This window comes from Artemia sp. Qi Xiang Cuo, chromosome 10 (assembly GCF_049724085.1).
Source record: "Artemia sp. Qi Xiang Cuo chromosome 10, ASM4972408v1, whole genome shotgun sequence".
Lineage (NCBI taxonomy): Eukaryota > Metazoa > Arthropoda > Branchiopoda > Anostraca > Artemiidae > Artemia > Artemia sp. Qi Xiang Cuo.
In genome coordinates this window covers 44885596-44909564 of record NC_142803.1, presented here as the reverse complement: position 1 = coordinate 44909564, position 23969 = coordinate 44885596, and the positions used below count along the sequence as shown (strand labels likewise).

The window sequence follows — 23969 nt, the reverse complement described above, 5'->3', positions numbered from 1 at the left end:
GCATCAGATATTTTTTTTTCAAGATATGAATAAAACATTACTAATATTTTCTTAATGATTCGTTCTGCATTTGATCTGGATATCCATTCCTCATAAATATCATTTCATATGGAATAGTGAAATAAAGCGGTGCAGATCGGAGCCGAAATTATTCTTCCTGTTATCCTTGTCACTCCTCAAGTTGATCTCTCGGTTCTGTTTTCATTCTAACGGTTCTGTTTCGACTTTCAAATTTTAATCATATATTTATTATTTCACTTTTATTACTTCTTGGAAATACCACTGTGATTTAAGAGACGACGATTTCTCTATTAATTTATCAGTATGCATGATATATATCTTTGCTCAACTTTTAATCAGTGGTGTCGATTCGCAAAAATTAGGGGGGAGGGGGAGGAGGAACGTATTTTGTTCTTTAAAAAAATATCAAACAATTTGTTATGAAGCCAAGTTTGCCCTTACTAAATAACAACAAATCTTAACCACTTTTCACTTTTGTTCCGTTTAAATTGTCTTTTTTTTTTGCCACGATATATTCATCTACATTTTTCTACATTTATCTACACTGAAACTATGTAGTGTATTTCAGTGTTTGCTTGTTCTCCGGTTTTTTTCTACTTCATTTTTTTCTTTTGTTTAGAATGGTTTTCAACAGTTTGTTTAGTGTTTTACCGTGAAATTGCGCAGCATTTTAAATCAATAAGCAAATTTCAAAATTTCAAATCAGCCACTTGAAAAAAAGTGCATAACTTTAGGAGGGCAGGAAACTCAAGCAAGCACGTAAGTGGTGAATCCCAACAGATTTCAGAGCATATAGTTTCCTGCAGCCGGCTAGCCAGGTTTAAGACTATTCCATGCCTGCAGAGTAGTTAGGACAGAGGAGGGGGTAAATAATAAATAGCCTATTGCCGAAACGTAGATATGCCGCTTCTTTATTTCTGCACGAATTGTGACATGATAATTGGCGCAATTATTATATAATATTACGATGGTACATATTCTTTTTTTTAAGGGGGGCAAGAGTTATTACCGAGAGGCCTAAGGCTTGAATCGGTAAATCTTTATTAATACAGATAGTTAGAACAAAATTACAACTCTAGCCAACGAAGAGCAGGGTCAAGATAAATCAAGAAAACAAGCTGTAAAAAAGGAAAGAGCCGAGAAAAAACAGCCGAAGCGTGAGCATAAATCAGTCCAAAATTAAAACTAGATCATTCATGAGTAAGTCCCCACATCTTGATAAGGAATATTCTTCAAAACACATTTTTTCATTGACGAGCGATTCTTTGGAGTTCTATAAGCCATATTCAGTTTATTCACAACAGATACCTGATCGAAAACCTTGCCCTGGGATTTAAATAAAAGAGGGAAACACAAGTATCTTCAGATAAAAATAAAAGAAAAAAGAAAACAAGCAGTAACACAAAAAAGAAGAAGAAAGAAGAGAAAAAAAAAGCAGAAGACATCCCAAATCAAAATTAAAACTCAATCTACCTTTCAAAAGTCCCCGCACCCCGACAAGGAATAATTAAAAAAAACCACTTATTCATTGACGAGCGATTTTTTTGAATTATTTGAGCCAGATTAAATTTATTTGCAACATAGGGGATCTGGCACCTAAACAAAACTCTAGCCCTTTCTGATTTGCGTCGAGGAAGATGAAGCTTCTTGGAGCAAAGATGGACAGAAGAAACGGGGCCCCCAACAATAACCTCATCACAGAAATAGTTTGCTGTAGATTAAATGAAAAAAGCAACATTGGTGTTTGTTATAAACGAAGAATTTTTCAAATGAAACTTTTTTGTTTCTACCGAGATAAAAAAAAAACTAATCTGAGAAAAAAATAATACCTTGAATAAAGAATTTCGGGCCTTCTTAACATCTTTCAGATTTTTTTCTTTCTTGGAAGAAGCAGACGCTGGGACATTCACTGAGCGGAGAGGAGTAAGAGTGATTATCGGAGTCTTTCCACCCTTCGAGTCTCTTACAATTCCATAGTCATCTTTCACCTAGAAGAAACACGCCATCTCTATATCTCTGCGGTACTCGCACAATTAAAACTAAAAGGTTCCATAATTTTAGAGCAAGGGCGTATCCAGGATTTTTTTGATGATGGGGAGGGGGGGGTAAATATGTTACCTCCCCCACTGGATACGGCCTTGTTTTAAAGCATCAAGGACAGAGAAAATGAAATCTCTTCGCTTAAAAGTGTAAAATGGTTCTGGCGAGAATTAAAGTTTACTTGTCACTACTCAATTTATGCAGTTTACATGACGAGACTTGCAGGCAGGCAAAAAAATATAGTGATGAGATCCCTACGGTGATCATTTGCTGCGGGGAACACCTTACTACCAAAAGTGGTCCTCTGAAGCCCATCCTTAAAGTATCAAGATCAGAGAAAATGAAATGTGGTTGTTCGAATTGGTTAAGTGAAAATATGCACAACGATATATATCTTACAAGATTAGGAAAAATAGGAAAATACAATTTTTAATGAAAGAGACCCCGATAGCTATGCAGATTTGGTAGGAGTGGGCACTGAATTTAAAAATTTCTTTCCGAATTTTTAAGCATCAAGATAAGAGAAAATGAAATGTGGTTGCTCGAATTGGTTAAGTGAAAATATACACAACGATATATATCTTACAAGATTAGGAAAAATAGGAAAATACAATTTTTAATGAAAGAGACCCCGATAGCTATGCTGATTTTGGTAGGAGTGGGCACCGAATTTAAAAAAAGAAAAGCGGGTGACGAATCAGTTAAAACTAAGCCAAACACACACGGCACCAAATAGCTGAAAAGATGTAGACTTCCTTTTAAGGTTTAGTTGTCTCTGGAAATCAACATATTGTTAATATTTGAAATTTTACGGAGGAAAATGATGTCAAATTCAAGTAATTAATATTTTTTATTTTTCACGGTTCAACCTGGCAAGACCGACGAAAATGTTCTACTGCCCTAAAAAGCTCATAATTTTGAAACAACCAAAAGAAAAATCTTAGAAAATCCGGTTTTCTAGGCATTAATTGACCTACGAAGGGTCCAGGGAAAAAACTATTTTTTATTTATGTCCTTGGTACTTTAAGCATTAGAGTAATGTGCCTGTTACCGGCGGAACACCATTTGACCAACACTATCTTATTGGTATTTTTTGTCCTCGATTATAACTTTATTCGGCAATTTCTTAATTTCTTGGCAATATCCTACCAAGGGGGATAGAGAACGCCCCCCCCCCCGCAAGAAATGTTAAATTATTCGTATACATGTACCCTTTAATCACAAAAGGCAATAAAGAAATGATGAAACCAATTAATCAGAAAAAAAATGAACCTCCAAAATCCTGTGAAAAGTACAAATTGTAGCCTGCAATTGATTTGCACAGGTCATTTGACATTCTAGTAGTAGATATGCTTTTCCATTGATCTCTGTTTTATGAATTCTTGAAAATAAAGGTATCAATCAATCAATGATTTGCAAAGAAAGGATTACTCCTTTCTCTTTTGACTATAAAGCAACGGACAGTCTTTCTTTTGGAAAGGAGAATAAATTGACAACTTTTTAGATTTCAACTTTCAATACAGTATTCTATCTGTTACGCGAGGCTAAGATTTCCATAAGTACTGTCTTGTGGGCATTTTTATCAACAGTTACGAATAAATTGTCGTCAATTGTTGGCTATTTCAGTGGGGTTTAGTTGTTTTCAGCAATTGGCTCACAGAGGGTATCTACGTTGGGCTAGTACATTTCGCTGCATTTACTAGTACTTCCAGTACACCCATATCTACTAAGAGCTCATTGATTACTTTAGGATAAGTAGATGGGAGAGCATCTAATTAATAATTAGATGGACAATATTGTCTATTTCAAAATTGTTGTTCTTTTTCTTTTTTAGTAGACAGAGGCTCTAACAAGTGACCCTATGAATATTATCTTTTGACAAGAAATAATCTTGAGTCTCACTTTTCGACTCGAAACTCAAAGAATAGTTGGATCTTATGACTATGAATCGATATCGAATGATATATCTGGTGGCAGCACCGATGTTAGGTGGTAAGGATCAATATTTGGTGGCAGGTGTGGTTTCAGGATTCTAATCAAAACCTCACCTGTGATAATTAAAAATGAGTTTTTTTGTAACTTATTTTTTGGGAACATTAAAAATTATCCCATTTTATGGCGTATGTCTCCTTTTCCCTAGACAAAAAAAGAAGACAAATGACAGGTCCCAAAGTTACAGCTCCATAAGATAATCCTCTTCTGTCATTCTGAATTGCAACAAGACCTGATAAAAAAGAGACATAAGCCACTTAGAGGATTATGTCTCTTTATCTTCCCAACGGTACAAAATAAGACAATTCTGACAGCACCCTTCGATTCCTCAAGCTTAGTTTACCCACGGCACATACAAAACTCATTCTCGACCAAAATGGCATGTGTCGCACTTTCAATTATTACAGCCGATCTATGTCGTAAACATACCCATAGATACCACTATGCAGTAAAAAAAAGTTACAATTTTGACTTAAGAAAACATTTAAAGAGGTTATTTTAACAATGGGTTAGCAGGCTTCCAGAAATCAAAACGCTAATTTTGTATCTGAGGAAAACAAAAGACACAGAAAATTAACTCCAAAACGAATTCTTGTCAATTCAGCCGGGATGGGAATTTCAGGTAAATCAAAATCCCCACATTCTCGAGCTATTTAAACAGTCAACTATAGTTTTAAAGTCCCAGTTTTCCCATTTAGACAAATTTAGTCAACATAAAGATGCAGCAGAAAGAAGTACCTTGTTTTGGGCCTTTGACGCAACAATAGTTTTTGTGCTATCACAACTGTCCCCGAGTGTATCAACATCAGAATCGTCACTTTCGAAGTAATTTTTCGGTTTCTTCCTCTGAAAAAACAACAACAAAAGGAGTGAAATTGTTTTAACTTAAAGAGAGACAGAAAGAGAGAGAGAGAGAGAGAGAGAGAGAGAGAGAGAGAGAGAGAGAGAGAGAGAGAGAGAGAGAGAGAGAGAGAGAGAGAGAGAGAGATAAAGAGAGAGATAGAGATAGAGAGGGAGGGAGACACAGACATAGAGAGAGAGAGAGAGAGAGAGATACAGACAGACACACAGACAGACAGACATAGACAGACAGAGAAAGAGAGAGTGATTGTGATATGATATTTAGTAAAATACTTAAAGCCCTGGTGAATATTGTATTGGTAAATACAGTAAATATTGTGCACTTAAAGCCCAGGTAAATATTGAGATAATTGGAGACCATTTGTATAATAAAAAACCGACGGAAACGAATCAAATATATCATCAAAAAATATAATATTTGAATAGTAATCAAAAAATTATCGATAATATAATCAAACAAAATGTTATATTCGACATAAATTCGAACAATAATAACAATCAAGCAATAATTCCAATAATAATAATCAAGCATTAATTCCATAAATAATAATCGAAAAAAAAAAAAAACGATGGAGACCAATTGAAACAGAATAGCAATTGAAGCAAAAAGACTTTATTTTGTGTTTGAAACTAAACTAAAATTTTTAAGAATATTCAGAGGTATAGCCAAAGTCAGAGTTATGAGTGAAAATATTTTTTAAAATTCCTAAGGGCTTTTTTTAATTTATTTTTCTCTTCTTGAAACAACGATCGTCATGAAACAACGTAGTGATTAAGGGTTTACCATAAAAATGATTGAAAAGAGGAAAATTTTTAAAATATATAGAGCTCTTGTTTTTCTTAGTTTTTATTCTCTATATAAAAAAATGACAAAAAATACCTCCAATCATCTCAATAATTCGCCAAAAATCGAAGTAAGAATCGAGAAAACACACAAACTCACGTGTTTAGTGACTTTTCAAATTTGTAAAGCTAATTTAGATTGTCACATCAACCGTGTTACGCCTTAAGGTAATATCTGAGTTTTCTGACGTCAGAGATAAAAGTTAAAAAACAGTTACTTGGCTGTTTTAAAGGGACAATCAGCGCAGTAATGTAGACCCAAAGGATCGAAGTGTAGATCGAAGAAAAGGATAAAAGATTTAGAAAAGGATGGAAATGTAGATCGAATTGTGACTGAACATAAATTGCCCTACTGATCCTCCCTTTGAGTCTAGCTCAGGAAACAGTTTTAGGCAATTATTTTAGAGGTTTGAAAATGTCAGGCGCGACCTTCAGGCGTAAGAACGACGACTTATCTTCTCATTATGAAAATTTTTTTACAGATCGATACCTGCCAACGAAATATAAGCAAATTTTGCAAAAAAAAAAAACAAAAAAAAAAACTGCAATTTTTGTTTTCACAACGTATTATTCAAAAGAAGCAGGAGTACGGGTTTCGTACCTAAGACTTTTGTAGTCTCAATCAGAGTAGGGCTACACCACAGTAAAAAAGAGAGATTAAAGTCATTCACTTCTTTGTTAAAAGGTCGGCTTTAATTCCATTGGTTTATTGGTATGACATCGTAAGCCAATCACCACAGAGAAAAAGACTGCACAACAGAGAAAAAGAAAGATTACAGTCAATTACTTCCTCGTTGAAAAGTGAGCTTTAACTCTGGTGGTTTATTGTTATGACATCGTATGCCCATCACATCATTCCTTAAGTGTATTTCCAAAAAAAGAGGGGGGGACAAATAAACCCCTTTTTAACCGTTGTTGTATTTACCCCTTACTGCCATCAAATTTTTAGTGAATGAAGAAAACGTAAAACCTGATTGGCAATTTTGTATGAGATTTTAAGCCATTAAAAAGAGCAAACCAGTTTTTGAGTCACAACATTTTTTGTACAAACAAAAACTCTACCTTTACAAATTAGTTGGAGTCGGTTTTCCAAAACATCAAAAGTGATTTGTATTTGTGTGTAGCATTTCTGTATGCTTAAACTCTAGGAGTTATTGATACCCTACTTACTCTTACATTATTGAAAGGTTGACGGTTGCTAGTTAACGGTAGAGTTTTCTCTCAGATTTATTATGGAAATTATCGTTGGGAACAAAGTGCTAGTTTTTTTCACATGCTTCACTACTCCATCTCAGATGATGACATGCCGCTAGTCCTTATAGTAACCTCACTTGATGCCATCGGCGATAAAGGTCATCGACGACATCAAGCAACGAAATTCAGCACCAATCAGGTGAAGCACTTTTAGGAACAATGTAAGTAAGTATTTTCAAATTAAAGTATCAGTAGAAGTACAGTAATTTTTAGAATTTAATGGGTTTCTGTCTGAGGAGGGCAACCACAGCACTAGTACCGGAGGTAACTGTTGAGCCTTCCCTTGAATATCTCGAGAGGAGGAATACCTGGGATTACCTATACTGGGGGACTATTTCATGTGAGGAAGGATCGTAAATGGGTCTAGGAAATAGTTTTACCTCTGCTCGAAAAGTCCGCTTGGGAGTTCCATTGTCAAGTGACATAGGTTGACTCTTTGACGGCGTTTCGTTCTTAGTGACAAATCGACGGAATGACATACCCAAAACTGGACTCTTAGCTGCTTCTCGGTGGACAATAACAGGCTTCAGTAAAGGTAAAGAGGTATTCCCAACTGAAAAAATAAAAAAAAATAAAAAAAATGTCATACTCAAGCCTCTTTCGCCTTTAATCTGTAATTTTTTTTAAGATTTTTGTGTTTGGCTGATGGATTGAGAAGGACAAGGTTAAATATGTTGAATGTTAAGAATTGATGAGTTGAAAAATAGTAGGGTGGTATAGTCACTTATTAGTGATTTTTATATGATAGGTTGTTTTTTTAGGCCTAGTTTGGGTAGTGATCTCCTTTACAAGCTTAGTTTCTGGATTTTGTTATTTTTGGTTGATGAATAAACCCTAATCAAAAAGTTCCTGGTAACGAACTGTAAGTAAGGAGCGACTCGGCTCAATGGTTACCGAAACTCTAGAAAACGGGTTTTTGATACCAATAGATACATCAAAAGAATCAGATTTCAATGCTGATCTCAAATATATGACTTTCACCAAGTTTAGTCCTACCCATCAAAAGTTAAGCGCCTGAAAAAATTTGGCTGATTTTCGAAAAAAGGGGGGGAAGACCCCTTAAAAGTTATAGAACCTTGATGAAAATCACACCATCATATTCAGAGTATCAGAGAACCCTACTGTAGTGGTTTCAAGCTCCTATCTACAAAAATGTGGAATTTTGCTTTTTTTGCCAGAAGAAAGATCACGGATGCATGTTTTTTTTTTTTTTTTTTTTTCCAGGGGTGATCGTATCGACCCAGTGGTCCTAGAATATCGCCGGAGGACTCATTGGATCGTAAATTAAAAGTTCTAGTGTCCTATTTAAGCGACCAAAAAAAATGGAGGGCAACTAGGCCCCCTCCCACGCTCATTTTTTTCCCAAAGTCACCTGATAAAATTTTGAGATAGCCATTTTGTTCAGCATGGTTGAAAATATGATAAACATGTCCTTTGGGATGACTTAATCACCCTAAGTCCCCGGGGGGAGGGCTGAAATTTATGAACTTTGCCCAATGTTAACACATAGTATTGGTTATTAGGAAGTATACAGACGTTTTCAGGGGGGATTTTTTCTGGTATAAGGTGGGTGTGTGGGTTGGAGGTTATGTTGGAGGATCTTTCCATGAGGAGAGTTTTCATGGGTGAAGGGGCAGTGCTATGAAAGGGATGCCGGGTCTCACAGCATTATTTAAAAAAAAGATAAGAAATTAAATATAAAAAAACAAGTTTTCGAACTAAAAATAAGGAGTAACATCAAAACTTAAAACAAACAACAACTACTATGGATATGATTGGGTCCACCCCCTTATCAATATTTCACCCTTTAAACCAAATGTTTTTCAGTACTTTCATAAGAGCTATTTATTCTAGATAGTGGCCTTTGTGATTAAGGGGTCATTTTTAAAGAATTGGAACAAAATTCGAACTTTAGATTAAAGAGCGAGGTATTGACTAGTAAGCCAGCCCCCTAATATACGTATTAAAAATCTATAAATATAGAAGTTCGTTACGTAAGTTAATTCGTAAGTTACGTATATTTATTACTAATAAAAACGTTCGTAAATAAAATTAAACAAGTTTCGAGAAAGCCATTTAACCAATTAAAAGTAAAATTAATATGCAAATTTTGTTTTAATTATTCATGTACGGTGAGCCAGAATCAAAACCTGCATTAATTCAAAAACATTCAAAAATTAAATAAAAAAAACTTGTTTTTTTAACTGAAAGTAAGGAACGACGTTAAAACTTAAAACGAACAGAAAATAGTCCGTATATGAAAGGGGCTATCCCCTTCTCCCCACCGCGCTCTACGATGAAGACTGGCGGTGTCCAACCTCTTATTTTTTTAAACAATAAAAAACTTTAGAGTACATATCGATCTGGGGAGTAGTGGGGAGCACCCTGTCAAACGCGGTCTCAGATCAATTCTTGGCATGGGTTATCGCCGTTCATTACTGTCATTTAAAAAAAATAGTTTTTTTTTATTTAATTTATTACAAGGAGCGTCTTAATTCGAAAAAAAAGAAAAGCCGTCATTTTTAACTGTAGCGACAGTACTAGCCTAAATACTATTCTGGCCTAGAATACTATTTTTATTCATCACCTAAAAATGATTTGAAAATAATGGCTTATTCTTCAATTAGTTTTTCTTGATTTTCAGTTTTTAATTCTATTATTTTTCCTTTATTTCTCTGTGTGTGATCCACTGCTGACGAATCTGCTTGTCAAATCTCGAGGATCAAGCATCGTGTTTAATCCATCCTAAATCCTGCGATTCCTAATTCTAAGAATCCATCACCTAAAATACCAAAATACCTTCAATACTATCATGGCTTCAAGCAAAAGGACGAGTCAAATTTTCACTTTCACTTCTCGTTTCACTTTCACTCTCATTCCACTTTCATGTTACTTCTCATATTTCATTTCATTTCTTCACAGTAAAAAAACAAAATGTTTTTAACCTTTACACAAAAAGAGTTTTTCAGACTTGCTTCAATGTAGTATATATTTCATATTTTGACACTTAAATATATATATATATATATATATATATATATATATATATATATATATATATATATATATATATATTATATATATATATATATATATATATATATATAGTGAATGTCCGCAAATTGGTTAATATCGACATTCACCGGTGAATGTCCAAAATATCTTTTTTTTCTCCTTGGATTTAGTCAACGATGCCAGTCAATTTTTTCAATCTAATACAACGTTTGACGATGGGAGGTTAGGTGCTGGGAGGGTAGATTAGATTAGGTTTGGTTAGATGAGGTTAGGTTGGTTTAGGTTAGCTTAAGTTAGGTTTTCAACACATTTCTGATATTTAGAACCAAATTTAACTTAACCTAATCTAACATAATCTAACCTAACTTTAACTTTTACCATCATAGGTTGTATAAAGCTGAAAAAGCTGACTCGCAAAGCTAACTGAATCAAAGCAGAGAAAAAGGAATTTCGAACATTCACCGGTGACATTAACTAGATTTCGGACGTTCACCGTAACATATACATAACTAAATAGATGACCGAAATAAAAATGCTATAGTAATTATGTTAAAATAGGCTATTAAAACTAATTCTATTGAAACATTCTAATAGTTATCTAAACAAAGTTTTTTTTTAATAAAACAGTTTTTCTTAGACTTCAAAGAAGAAAGTTTCATTATTGGTTAAGAACACTGAAAAGGACGAAAGAATTCATATGCCAGCTTGTCTTGCACTTGGAATAATAGCACGCTAAGGAAATAACAAATAGCACGCTAAGGAATGTGTCACTTATTCACAACATAATGAAGCACTATGTCAGACTTCGCTTACAATCTAAAAGTACCTAACACATAAATCAGCTGTGGTATTTTCAAAGGCAATACGTTATCTGACTCGGATTAGACTGGCACAATCCATCGAGCGGAGCTTCTGATGGGTTATAATTACAATTTTACGAAAATAATTTCTTAGACCACACTACAAATTAAATGCAAAAATTCCGAGAGCCTTGCAAGCGAAAGTCGGGATAAGATCAAAGCTGGGAAGAGTCAACGTACCGCTGCTAAGTTGACAAATAAAAAAAAATTCACTTAACTTATAATGCACAAATTTCTTTGACCTGTTGCCATTTATAGTTCAAATGTTTTTAACCTAGTAAATTTAATCAGGGGTGGTGACCTGGGGCTTTTTGAATTTTCTTTCAAATAAAATATAGTCTTCATTATAATAGATGTCATTTGTCCATCTGACTGTAAAGAGGAGAATAATCTGTTTTGTACTATTAACATTCGCTTGTGTTGTCAGTGATTAAAGTAATTGCAGTTCTGGAAGTGTTTAAAATGTGAGTTATATTTATTTGTTTTTTTTTCATATGTATTAGCTGTCGTTTTTTATTTTGATTAATTAAAAAAAACATTTTCCACAAAAAAATTTTATCCTTTTATAAAAACAAATGTTTTTAATTTTATAAATTTAATAAATCAAATAATATTAACATATTATGGTGCGTTGATATTAAGTTTATATTAAAGTGCGTTCTGGTATTCATCTTACCGATTGTACTCCAGTAAAGAAAGGGGTCAAACAAGGTTCAGTTATTAGTCCAGCTTTATTAAATAACGCTATCCAAATAGCTACTAGAAATATTCCCCCTTTCCTGATTGATCGGTTCATAATCTCATGCTGGTGATATTGTTCTGCTAGCTATTGATTTTGATTTTACTTCAAGCTACCGGTAATGTTGACCAATCTAGTCTTTCAGATATAAATCTTTCCTTAGAAGCTTCTAAAGCCAAATTTATGGTATCTCTTCAAAAGAGTCTCTAGCCGGGCCATTTTCCATGGTTACGTTAAATTATCTGGGATTATCTTTGATGCGTCTACAAAGAATATTTGAACTACTATTACTCAAGCTATCAAGGAAAAATTTCGACAGACTTATGGTATGCTTGCCAAAACAAAACGGCAGTTTGATAAGAACTGCCTAGGAGGGCTCTACAATGCAACGTTTGCGCCCCATATATTTTTTGTTACTCCGATTTGGAAGTTTTTTAATAAGAATGGACGGCTATAATCCGGACAATTCTTTAGATATTATGTTTTTTTTCTTGACCTTGCCCTTCAGGATCAGAAAACTAAAAAAAAAACAATTTTTTATATTACCGTGAAAATAGACGAACTTTCGTTAACATTCCAAAGGCCTAGAGAACATATCGTTCATTTTCCTTTGAATTGCATCCGTATTTAAATAGTGTTGCGTCAATTCCTTTTCCCTTGTTTTTTACTTATTATATTGTATTTTTTTTTGTTTGTTTCCTTTTTTTCTTTATTTACTCTTCTATAACAACATTTTTAATGTTTGTAAAGAGGAATAAATGCATTAATTTCATTAAAGCTTTGTTTTACCTTTACTTAAACTAATTTTTCACTATTTCACAAACAAAAATTCATAGTTCAAAAAAGATTCTATACATCCTTGAACAAGATACAACTTAGCAACATCAAATTCAAAACTAGTAATTTTGATACCTTTACTCAAACTCGCTAATTTTCCTTTCAGCTCATCAATTTCGCGCAAAAGTGTCATTTTTTCTTCTTCTTTTTCTTCAAGCGTTGTCTGCATTTCTTGAATTCGACTTGCTTCTTTTTCAAAAGTAATGTTCATCTTATCTAGTTCTTCCTTCAGGCTTTGCATGTCTGCATTCTCTTCTTTTTGTCGCTTCAATTCCATTTCTTCTCTAAGTTTCGATAGGTCTAGTTCCAAGTCAGAGATTTTATTTTTAAGGTTTTCATTCGCCGCTCTGGAAAAAGTAACAGTTTTTCAAGAGTTGTAATGCACAAAATACAATTTCATCTCGCAATTTTTTATTTTCCCTGTGGAAACTTGGAGGGCGCCTCATCCCGTGCGTCCAGGTGTTGATAAGTGATCACAATTAAACTTACTGCAGGAAAATAATTCGATTTTGCAGTAAAAATCGGACCACAGGAAAGGCAATGGGAGAGTACGGAACCAAATGGGGAGGAAAAACTCTCCTAGAGTTACATTATGCTGATGATTTAAGGATCCTAGATGAAAGTGTGAGCAAAATGAATGAACTTTTAGAGGTTTTGCGAGTTCAGGGTGCACTAAGGCTAGGAATAAGTGACCATGAAAAGGTGACGTTGGGTGATGAAAAGATTGATCAGGTAGACAGCTTCATTTACTTTGGTAGCATTATTTGTAAAGACGGTGGGAGCAGTGGATATGTTAAAAATAGAATAGCAAGGGTTCAGGGTGTTTTTTTTTTCACAGTTAAAAAAACTTTGGAAGAATAGAAAGATTTCGTATTTTTAAAAGTAGGCAGTATGAAAAGTGTGGTTCAATCCCACTTTCTAGGGCTATAATGAGAGAAAGGTTGAGATGGCTAAGACACATTTTGCGGATGAAGGATGACAGATTGCCAAAGATTGTCCTTTTCGGCCAACAGTCTAGGGCTAAACGGAAAGCTGGTCGTCCATGGTTGGGGTTAGAGGATGTCATAAATTTTTTTAAAGGAAATAGGAACTTCCTGGGAGGGTGTAAAGAAGGAGGCTTTGAATAGATTGGAATGGAAGAGGAGCGTGCCTAGCTGTGTTGGCCTCAGGCGGCTTGGTGCTGCGGTGAGTTCTTAGTAGTAGTAATAGTAAATTGACATATACACCACCCTGTATTTTTGACGCATGACACAATAAGGCAGTCTAAAATCACCTATGTCCATTTATTCTGATCTACACTTGGCATTAAAGCTTCTACAGCTAAAATGGTTTTGACTTTCAAAATCAACATAAAGAGTCAAATTGTTCATAAGAGCCAAATTTGAGCCAAATTGTACATAAGAGCCAACTTTCGCAAGGATCTGTACGGTGGTGTCAAAATTATTTGGTTTTTAAAGTATGTTTCATTTCATTTTCAGTGGCGTGGTCAGCTCCCATGGGTAACATGTCATGTCAACAACATGGAGTTACAAAATGAACCATTCCATCCTATTTGAGTACCCTTGATTTAAATAGTACCATTGAAAATCCTTTGGATGGTTCTTAATAGTTTTACTATATCAAGTTATAGATAAAGGGCAAATTTAGCCAATCATTTTAGACATAGCCAAATTTAAATTAATTTCAACAAATCTAAACCCTTTTTAATTTAACAATTTGAAATGAAACCCAATTTAATTTCTGATAACAATTAATGTAGACAATTTAGTAAACTAAAAATTAAATAAAATTTAGTAAAACAAAAATTAATTCAATAAAGAAAAACAATATAAAAATTAATAAAAAATTTTACTATATACAACGCGCATATTTTTTAAATAAATCTTTGGGTCTTCTTTAGACAGCACTCTTCAACGAGTCTTCAAAAACTCGAGAAAACTTTAACGTCATCTTAGACATCCAAGCGAGGACAAAAATAAATACTTACAAGGATACAAGGGCGTAAAAAAACGCATCAAAAATTTATATGTATGTATTTTTGTTGTTCTTACGAGTCGGTCAAAATTCGGGGGGGGGGCGTAGCCCCCCACCCACCCGTTGAATACGGCCTAGCAAAGATATTAGTTAACAAGCATAGGCAGATTACCAGGTCACTAATTATATCGAAAAGGTTAATTTCAATTGATGCAAATTCTGACTTGATAAACTAATCTATTTTTTACCGTTTTTAGCTGAATTTCATTCTATTTTGTTTAGTCACATTAGTAAGTATTCCAAATAATAATAAAATATTAAACAAAACTAAAGTTACCTCAATGAGTGAGGGGCGAGAAAATAAAATAACGTTTGATGCGAACGTTTGACGTTTTGTAACGTTTACAAGTGAAAAAGAGGAGCGCAAAACGTATTGGTTTTAACCCAACTTGAAATTTTGTTAACTCAACTCACCGACTTTCCTCATTTACGCATTCATAACTTATATCAATTTGATATTTATGTAAAGGTCATAGGTATTATGCAAAGGTCAATCCATTTCGTGTCCCTCCTTTTCACTTGTATTCATAGATTCTCGAGAAAAAATAACTACTTTTCAGTCCATTTTGAAACGATTTTTTTATTTATATTTATTAGGTTTAGGTAAGCAACTTGTTATTCTTGTTTTCATTGATTAGCTTTAGCATCCAATTTCAGGCATATTCTGAATTGATAAAAAAATGTATGTTTTTCCCGTTTCTAACTGAACTTGATTCTAGTTTGTTTAGACGCAATAGTAAGTACAAAATATTAAACCAAACTATGTTTTCTGCTTTTCAGTCCATTATAAAACGTTTTTTTATTTTATTTATATTAATTAGGTTGAGATTCAAATTCTAAGCAACTTGTTATTCTTATTGTCATTGATTAGCTTTAGCATCCAATTTCAGGCAAATTCTGAATTGACAAAAAAAAATGTATTTTTTGCCATTTCTAACTGAACTTGATTCTATTTTGTTTAGACGCGAAAGTAGGTCCAAAATATTAAACCAAACTATGTTTTCTGCTTTTCAGTCCATTTCAAAAATTTTTTTTATTTTATTTATATTAATTAGGTTGAGATTCAAATTCTAAGAAACTTCTTGTTCTTGTTTTCATTGATTAGCTTTAGCACCCAATTTCAGGCAAATTCTGAATTGACAAAAATGTGTATTTTTTATGCCGTTTCTAACTGAACTTGACTCTTTTTTCTATAGACGCAACAGTAAGTACAAAATATTAAACAAAACTAAGCTAAACTTACTTTAATGAACGAGGGGTAAGAGAATGAGATAACATTTTAAGCATACGTTTGACGTTTTTTAACGTTTATAATTGAAGACAAGGAGCGCAAATTAATTAGGTTTTAGAAAAAAAAAAAAAAAAAAAAAAAAAATTAACACGCATCCGTGGTCTTTCTTCTGGCAAAAAAAAAATACAAAACTCCACAAATTTACAGATGGGAGCTTGAAATCTCTACAGTAAGATTCTCTGATACGCTGAACCAAATGACGTGATTTTATATTTATTATTGCTTATTAGGTTGATATTTATGTTTTAAGCGAATTCTTGTTCTTATTTTCATTTGTTAGCTTTAGCATCCAATTTCAGGCTAATTCTGACTGGGTAAGCTAATCTTTTTTTTGTCAATTCTAACTGAATTTTATTATGTTCTAGTTAGTAGTACTAGTGAGTACTCCAGATAAAATCAAAATATTAAACCAATTTAAAACTAAACTTAATTCAGTGAGTGAGAGGCGAGAAAATAAGATAGCGTTTTAAGTGAACGTTTATAAGTGAAAACGAGGAGCGTAAAGACGTATTGGTCTTCACTTAACGTGAATTTTTTTTTAACTCAAATCACTAACTTTTTTCTTTTATGCATTTTTAACTTATATTGATTTTATAATTATTTTATGTAAAGCTCAATTTATTCCGCACCCCTCGTTTTCACTTATATTTACTTATATTACTTCACTTATATTCTCGTTTTCACTTATATTGTCGAGAAAAAAAAAAATTTATTTTCTACTTTTTAGTCCATTCTGAAAACGGGCTTTTCTAATTTTATTTAAAGTTACCATTATTTATTAGGTTGAAATTCAAATGTTAAGCAACTTCTTGCTATTATTTTCATCATTAGATTTAGCATCCAGTTTCAGGTGCATTCTGACTTGGGAAACTAATATCTTTTTTTGTCCTTTTTAGCTAAACTTGATTCTGTTTTGTTTAGTCGCAATAGTGAGTAATCCAAGAAGTAATCAAAATATTACTTGGACTTGATTCCCCCCCCCCCCCCGCCGGTTGGTGCATAAGGCGACAACGGTGCTCTCCACGACGACCTCTGAAGGCCACAGGTGAAGCAATTAAACCAAACTGAATTTAAACTTCCTTCAGTGAGCGAGGAGCGAGAAAACAAGATAACGTTTTAAGTTGACGTTTTTTAACGCTTTTGGCGTTAAACATTTAAAACTGAAAACTAGGGCCGCAAAATAGATTGGGCTTTACATAACTTGATCTTTTTAACTCGTTTCCCTCCACTCGCCAGCTTCTCTTGTTTATGCATTTAGATTCTTTATATAATTAATTTATATTTACTTTCTTATATGCTTTTTAAGCTAAACTTACTTTAGTCCATCAGCTTTCAGCTTAGTAGAGATAGACTCCCGCGTCAACGACTTCAGTTCTGAGTCCTTCTCCGCAATCACATCCAGAAGTTTGTTTTTCTCTACGGTCGTCTGCTTAAACTTCGATTCATATGCATTCTTCGTCCCAGTCATTTCCTCCAAAGACGCTTGAAGACGATCAGTCTGAATTGAGTGGGAGAAGGAACTTTCCTTAACGGTTGCTTCCTTTTCCTTCCTAAGTTTGCCAACTTCAGATTCTAGAGCTGCAACTTTCCGTTCCAAATTTGCTTTTTCCAATTGTTCTTTCAACAAATTAGCCTCCATATTAGCCAAAAGTGAGCCGGCTTCGTTTTTAGCTTGTGCATTTACTGCTTCATCATTAGCTACTTTCGAATTAAGATCTGCTATTTCAAGTTCCTTCTTTTTCAGAGTTTCTTCAAATCGCAATTTTAGAGCAACGGCTTCACTTTCCATACGAGTTTTAGTAGCCTCAAATTCAAGACTTTGTCTCTCGCAAGACTTTTCAAGGATAGTCTTTTGCTTCAAACATTCTCTCACTTCTTTTTTTAACAGAGCAGCTTCGTTACCTAGCATTGAACTATTTTTCTGCTCAATTTCATCAATTTTAAATTTTAAAGATAACTTTTCACTTTCTAAACCTTTGACCTGATTCCGAAGCTCCGAATTCATTAATTCCATCTCTTTGAGCTTGCTAGAAATTTCGCTCTTGGTAGCCTCTTTCTTTGATCGCTCAAAAGATAATTCGTTTTGAGCCTCAGTCAAATTTTCTAAAACCTGCTGTAATTCTAGTTCTTTTGATTTAGCCAATTCGACTAATTCGGCCTCTTTCGATGTAGCTAACTTTTCCATGTCCGCTTGCAGATTCTTAAGCATCATTCGATTTTGTTCATTTTCTTTTTGGATTCTTTCAAGCTCACTTTCTAAAGTAGCAATTTTACCTTGTGCCTCGTTAAGCAAGCGCTCTTTCTCTAATAGATCTTCAAGTGTTACTTTCATCTCTTCAGCAGTTGACTGAAGAGATTCTTTTGATTCAGCCAATTCTGCCTCTTTCATTTCCAATATTTTGTTCATATCCATTTGCACATTTTTGACTGTCAATTGATTTTCTTCATTTTCTCTTTGGGTTCTTTCAAGCTCTCTTTGTAAATGTGATATTCTGTCTTGTGATTCCATCAGCCATCGCTCTTTCTCCCTCAGAGCCTCAATTTTCGCTTCCTTCTCTTCACCAGTTGATTCAAGAGATTTTTTCAATTCAACTAATTCAGCCTCCTTCGATTCAGCTAGCTTAATCATGTCCATTTGCATATTTTTTAATATTGATTGGTTTTCTTTATTTTCCTCCTCTGTTCTTTCAAGCTCTTTTTGTAAATGCGATATTTTATCTTCTGCATCAGTAAGCATACATTCCTTTTCTTTCAAGTTCTTGATTGTTGCTTTCATCTCTTCCATAGTTGATTCAGTGTCATCTTTGTACTGCTTAAACTCATTCTGTAAAGCAAACTTCTCATTTCGGATGTCCCCTAATTCTTTCATCATTTCTTCTTTATCACCTCTTATTCTATGATTCTCTTTCTCCAAGGCTTCCAAAGTTTCTTCTAATTCTTTCCTATTATTATCCCCTTTTTCTAATTCCTCTTCCGTGATCTTCAGCGATGAAGAAATTAAAGCGATTTCATTATTTGAAATATTCAACTTATCATGCAGTTCCTCTGCCACTTTTGATATTTCACTCAGCTCTGAGGACACTGTTTCATAATCATCTATACGTTTTCTTAGCTCCTCGTTTAGTTCATTTATGAAAGCGTTGTTATAATTATTGACACTGGTAAGTTCCTCTTTATCTTCTTTGAGAAGTTGCAACTCTTTCTCGAGATTTTGGAGGTCCAACAACTTGGCAGCATTTTCTGAAAGGATTGAATTCATTTCTTCTTTGAGTTTTGGTATGGTTTTTATTACTTCGTCTTTCTCTGCAATCACGTCACGAAATCGCCCCAACTCATCCATTGCTTTTTTAAGTTTCTGGGAAATATAAAATATAATCTATAAATACTTAAATATACTTAAAATCTCCAAATCCCATATCAACGCTTTCATCAAACAGAAATGTATAATGTTAAACCATCAAAGCAATAATAAAAAATAAAAAAAACATTATATTCATTGTACAGCGAATAACACATATATTCACTATAAGAATAGCATCTAATGAATAGAATGACAGAAATATAATCATACAATATATAATACTAGCTTACCCGTCACGCGTTGCAGCGATCTCAAAAGAAAGGAAATTCAATGAAACTCCACCCACAGAAAATTCCCTCCGTGTATTAATAAACCATCGTATTCTTAAATTAGAAGTATTTGAAAAATGCTCAAGGAAAATTCCCCCCGCGGACAATTCTTCCACCGGAAAATCCCCCTGCAAGAAACTTCTCCATGGGACCACCCGTTCCGGCGGATAATCCCCTGGAAACCTCCGCGGAAAATAACCCCAGAATAATCATCGTATTCTTAAACAAACGAATTTGAAAAATTCTCACGGAAAATTCCCCCAGCAAAAAACTCCTCATCCACGGAACCACCCCTCCCGGCGGATAATCCCCAGGAAACCTCTGCGGAAAATACCCCCAGAAACCCCCATGAAAATGCCCCCAAAAACCCTTATGGAAAATCCCCTCCTCTCCTCCGATAATGCCACTCCTGGGAAATTTTACCAAAATCTAAATAGCGCTCATATTTTTAAATTTAAAAGTATTTAAAAAATTAGGTTAGGATTGTTAATTACCCGTCGGGCATTGTTGGATAATTTACATCCAGAAAATTTGGATAATGCGAACGAAAGCAACTTTCAAGTACTTGTGTTCATGGGTCTCTAATTTCAGTCATTATGAAAAGTACACGGAACATTAAGAGAACCTTGAGAGGGGGGGGTATTTTATACTTAAAACCTTCGTAAAATTGTACTCAGCAACTTTTTTAAGTTTCTTGGCGATCGGGTGAACAGTGTAGTAATGCATTCAGGGCACACAGACACACATTCGATTTTATATATATATATATATATATATATATATATATATATATATATATATATATATATATATATATATATATATATATATATATATATATATATATATATATATATATATATATATATATATATATATATATATATATATATATGAGAGAGAGAGAGAGAGAGAGAGAGAGAGAGAGAGAGAGAGAGAGAGAGAGAGAGAGAGAGAGAGAGAGAGAGAGAGAGAGAGAGAGAGAGAGAGAGAGAGAGAGAGAGAGAGAGAGAGAGAGAGAGAGAGAGAGAGAGAGAGAGAGAGAGAGAGAGAGAGAGAGAGAGAGAGAGAGAGAGAGAGAGAGAGAGAGAGAGAGAGAGAGAGAGAGAGAGAGAGAGAGAGAGAGAGAGAGAGAGAGAGAGAGAGAGAGAGAGAGAGAGAGAGAGAGAGAGAGAGAGAGAGAGAGAGAGAGAGAGATTATAAAAAGATTTTATGATTTGTGTGTTTTACTGATGTTTTCCTATGTTTTCCGTATAACTTGCCTGCTTTTAAGTTTTTATAATTGGCCCTGGCCCAACATATGTGCCTGTTTGATTGTTTCATATTAAACAGCAATGTTTTCAGGTAAGTCTTTAGAATCATAGACTCAGGTACATTAATTCGAAAGGCACCAAGTTACTAAAAAAAAATCTTTTAGGGGAGCAAAGAGACTGGAGAGTTCTGGAATGTTTGACTGTTATTACTGACCGAAGCAAACATACTGGTGGGGTTGGAAAGGGTTTCTTAAAGGCCATGTCCCCCATGAATGATAAGATGTGATGCTTATGGTTTCTCCTATGACGGCTTAGGTATTCTATATAATCGACCTGTTTGTTGAATTTCATTACAATTTACGACCCCATCCCCACAAGGACACAGATTATTTTGTGTCTGCATTTAATGACTAGCCCTCATTCCATAGAAGATTAAAGTTAGGTTTTAAGGAAAGAGAAGATTTTTTTTTTTTTTGAAAAAAACTACACTTTTCAAAAACTTCACTTTCCATGTATAATACATGGCTTGCTCAAAAAGTAACTTGCACCTTGGGATATGCTAAAAAAAAAAAATAATAATAATAAGCGCTTTTTCCCAAATGCAGTAGAAATGAAAGCGTAGGGCAGACAAAAGAAAGAAAGTTATCCTTGAACAGTAATAAAATATTGTAATGACTGTCCCGAGCTTTACTTTAATCTTTAAAAAAATCGATTTCAGCATCCTTTCAGTATAACACTATAAATATTATATATACGTTTATAGGTACAGATTAACCCTATATGTGTTTATAGAAATATTAGGGAAACTATAAGAAACATAGAAGAAAGATAACTAGTTTGTTTCTGGGAAATAAGAGTAACGAGCACCATCTAGTATTAGCAAACACAATTTTTAAATCAATCATAATAGCAAAAAAGCTGTGGTGACTTAGTTGTTTTTGTCTTTTTTAACTTTTGCTTTACACAGGTCGAAGATAAAAAACCCATTTTGGGTGCCACCGAAAGGGCATCATATGTATATTATTTACATTTCTGACAATTCTTCATTCTGCTTACTAACTTAGCCCTAACTCTTTTATCTATAATCTTATATATTTGAAACACAATTTTTCAGCTAATGATCTTTTCACCTCTAATCCAAAGCAAAAGTGAGGCGAATATTTTCCTTACACTTGTTCTAATAGTTGACTTGTTAAACTTAGACCTGTTAATTTCGACTTGTTCGTTGTTCATAAGATTCACAATGAACATTCCTTTCACCGGCCATGAAATTGATTAATTTTCAGCATTCAATTTGAATTCTTTTGAAAATTCAAACAAGCTCAGTTTTCATTGTAAAAGAAGTAAAAATTAACTTTTAATAACTTTCCCATAATACAGTTTTTTATAATAGTCCTGTTCTGTCGAGAAATTGGCTTATTAAGATTATGCCCATGGTAAAAATAGAGGGCATATATCTTCCGCTTTTTCGAAAACAAGTTAAAAATCGAGAAAGATTCAAGTAATGGCTTGAATCTTTGACTTGAATACGGCTCTTTATAATAGTTTTTTAATTTGTGACATAATTCAGATATAGAATAAGAAAGAATTATTTCCAAGTGATGTGGCGAATAAAAACCCGTTTTTCTCGCTTAATTTTTCGCTGTGGCAAAAAAAATAAGAAGAACACAGGACACTGAAGAGAATCAGATCTCTGCCCCTCTAAAATAACTCTTCTAAGTATTAAGCTCTAGCACTACTGAAAGTATAAAAACACAGAGTTTAATTAAAAAAAAAAACTCATAAAAAAAGCCCTAGGGCTGAACCAGCTAGCGTTAGCTTGTGGTGCTAATCAGACATTTCCTTCTCTTCAGTTTCTCATTTTCTGAGGTTTTTAGGGTACTTCTTTTTGCTCAGCCGGGTGGTTTGATTTGAGAATGGTCTATCGGCTGAAATAGCTTACCTCATTTATGACTAAATTTTATATAGCCCCTAGAGCTAAGCCCTAGCATTTGCTTTTAGTCACGCTGAGGAACTGTTAGTGGCGCTCGCAGTTTTAACTCCATATACCTTATTACACCATACTCCATTCCCTTGTTGACACCATATTGACATTCCTTCTCTTCAGTTTCTCATTTTCTGAGGTTCTTCAGGTACACCTTTGTGTACAACAGGGCGGATAGATTTGAGGGCGGTTATCAACTGAAATAGCTTACCTCATTAATGACTAAATTTTCTTGAAGAATAGAAACGATTTGATCTTCAGCTGCCTGTCTTGCTTCAGCTATTTCGTCCCTTACTTCTTCAGCTTTTAAACATCTTTGTCTTTCATCTTCACAATCCGATCTCAAATCCTTAATCCTGTAAAATCCAAAGAGTATTACTATTCTTGTTTAGCATCAAACCAATATATATATATATATATATATATATATATATATATATATATATATATATATATATATATATATATATCATATGGAATCAAACTCAGGGCCCTGTACTGGCAAGCAGAGCATCAATCCACTCGGCTACTGCAGGGTTGAATGTACTGTAGATGCTTCATAAACTTACATTCTTAATATAGGCTTTACCTATCTTCTGTACTCACAAAGTTTCTGTTTTGCCTACCTATGTGACTCCCCTGGACAATCCCCTCTCCTTCGGTTATGGACCCTCTATAAAACAATTAGCTTGGTCGGATATATACATGTATATAATATATATATATATGTATATATATGTATATATATATACATATATATATATATATATATATATATATATATATATATATATATATATATATATATATATATATATATATATATATATATATATATATATATATATATATATATATATATATATATATATATATATCTCCCCGTAGTATATATATAGTAGACATATATATATATATATATATATATATATATATATATATATATATATATATATATATATATATATGTCTCCCCGTAGTAGCATAATATTTGTAGGTATGAATATATAATGAGTCGGAGGTAATAGGCTTGAGATGGTCTGTGCAGGATTTCGACTCTTGTTGATAGAAGAGCATCGCCAAGTGCTGAAAACCATGTTGTGACCAAGATGGGCCCAGGATTGCACAAAACCCCCCATTCATGGAGGTCCCAGGGATTTCTTGCTGTCTGGTTCTAAGCCGGCTTAAGCACTTCGGTGAAGACTTGAGAAGATATGTGATCCCCGTCCTGCACTGGTATTCGGGATCATTGCTTTTCCAGAGGCGAAAATAATTTCAGTGATATAAAGAACATGAAAATTGGAACTTGGAATGT

The 23969-nt window shown here is 33.8% G+C and overlaps 1 protein-coding gene across 1 annotated transcript in view; it reads right to left on the bottom strand.

Moving 5' to 3' along the window:
• The window catches only part of LOC148947804 (uncharacterized), a 92099-nt gene that overhangs the window by 26660 nt on the left and 41470 nt on the right, over positions 1-23969 (bottom strand). The window contains exons 8-13 of the mRNA XM_089096015.1: positions 22866-23010; positions 17104-19142; positions 12538-12809; positions 7392-7564; positions 4792-4899; positions 1851-2009 (exon numbers count right to left, since the gene is read on the bottom strand). Coding sequence (XP_088952141.1) covers positions 1851-2009; positions 4792-4899; positions 7392-7564; positions 12538-12809; positions 17104-19142; positions 22866-23010 — 2896 coding nt within the window. The remainder of the gene's footprint in view (positions 1-1850; positions 2010-4791; positions 4900-7391; positions 7565-12537; positions 12810-17103; positions 19143-22865; positions 23011-23969) is intronic.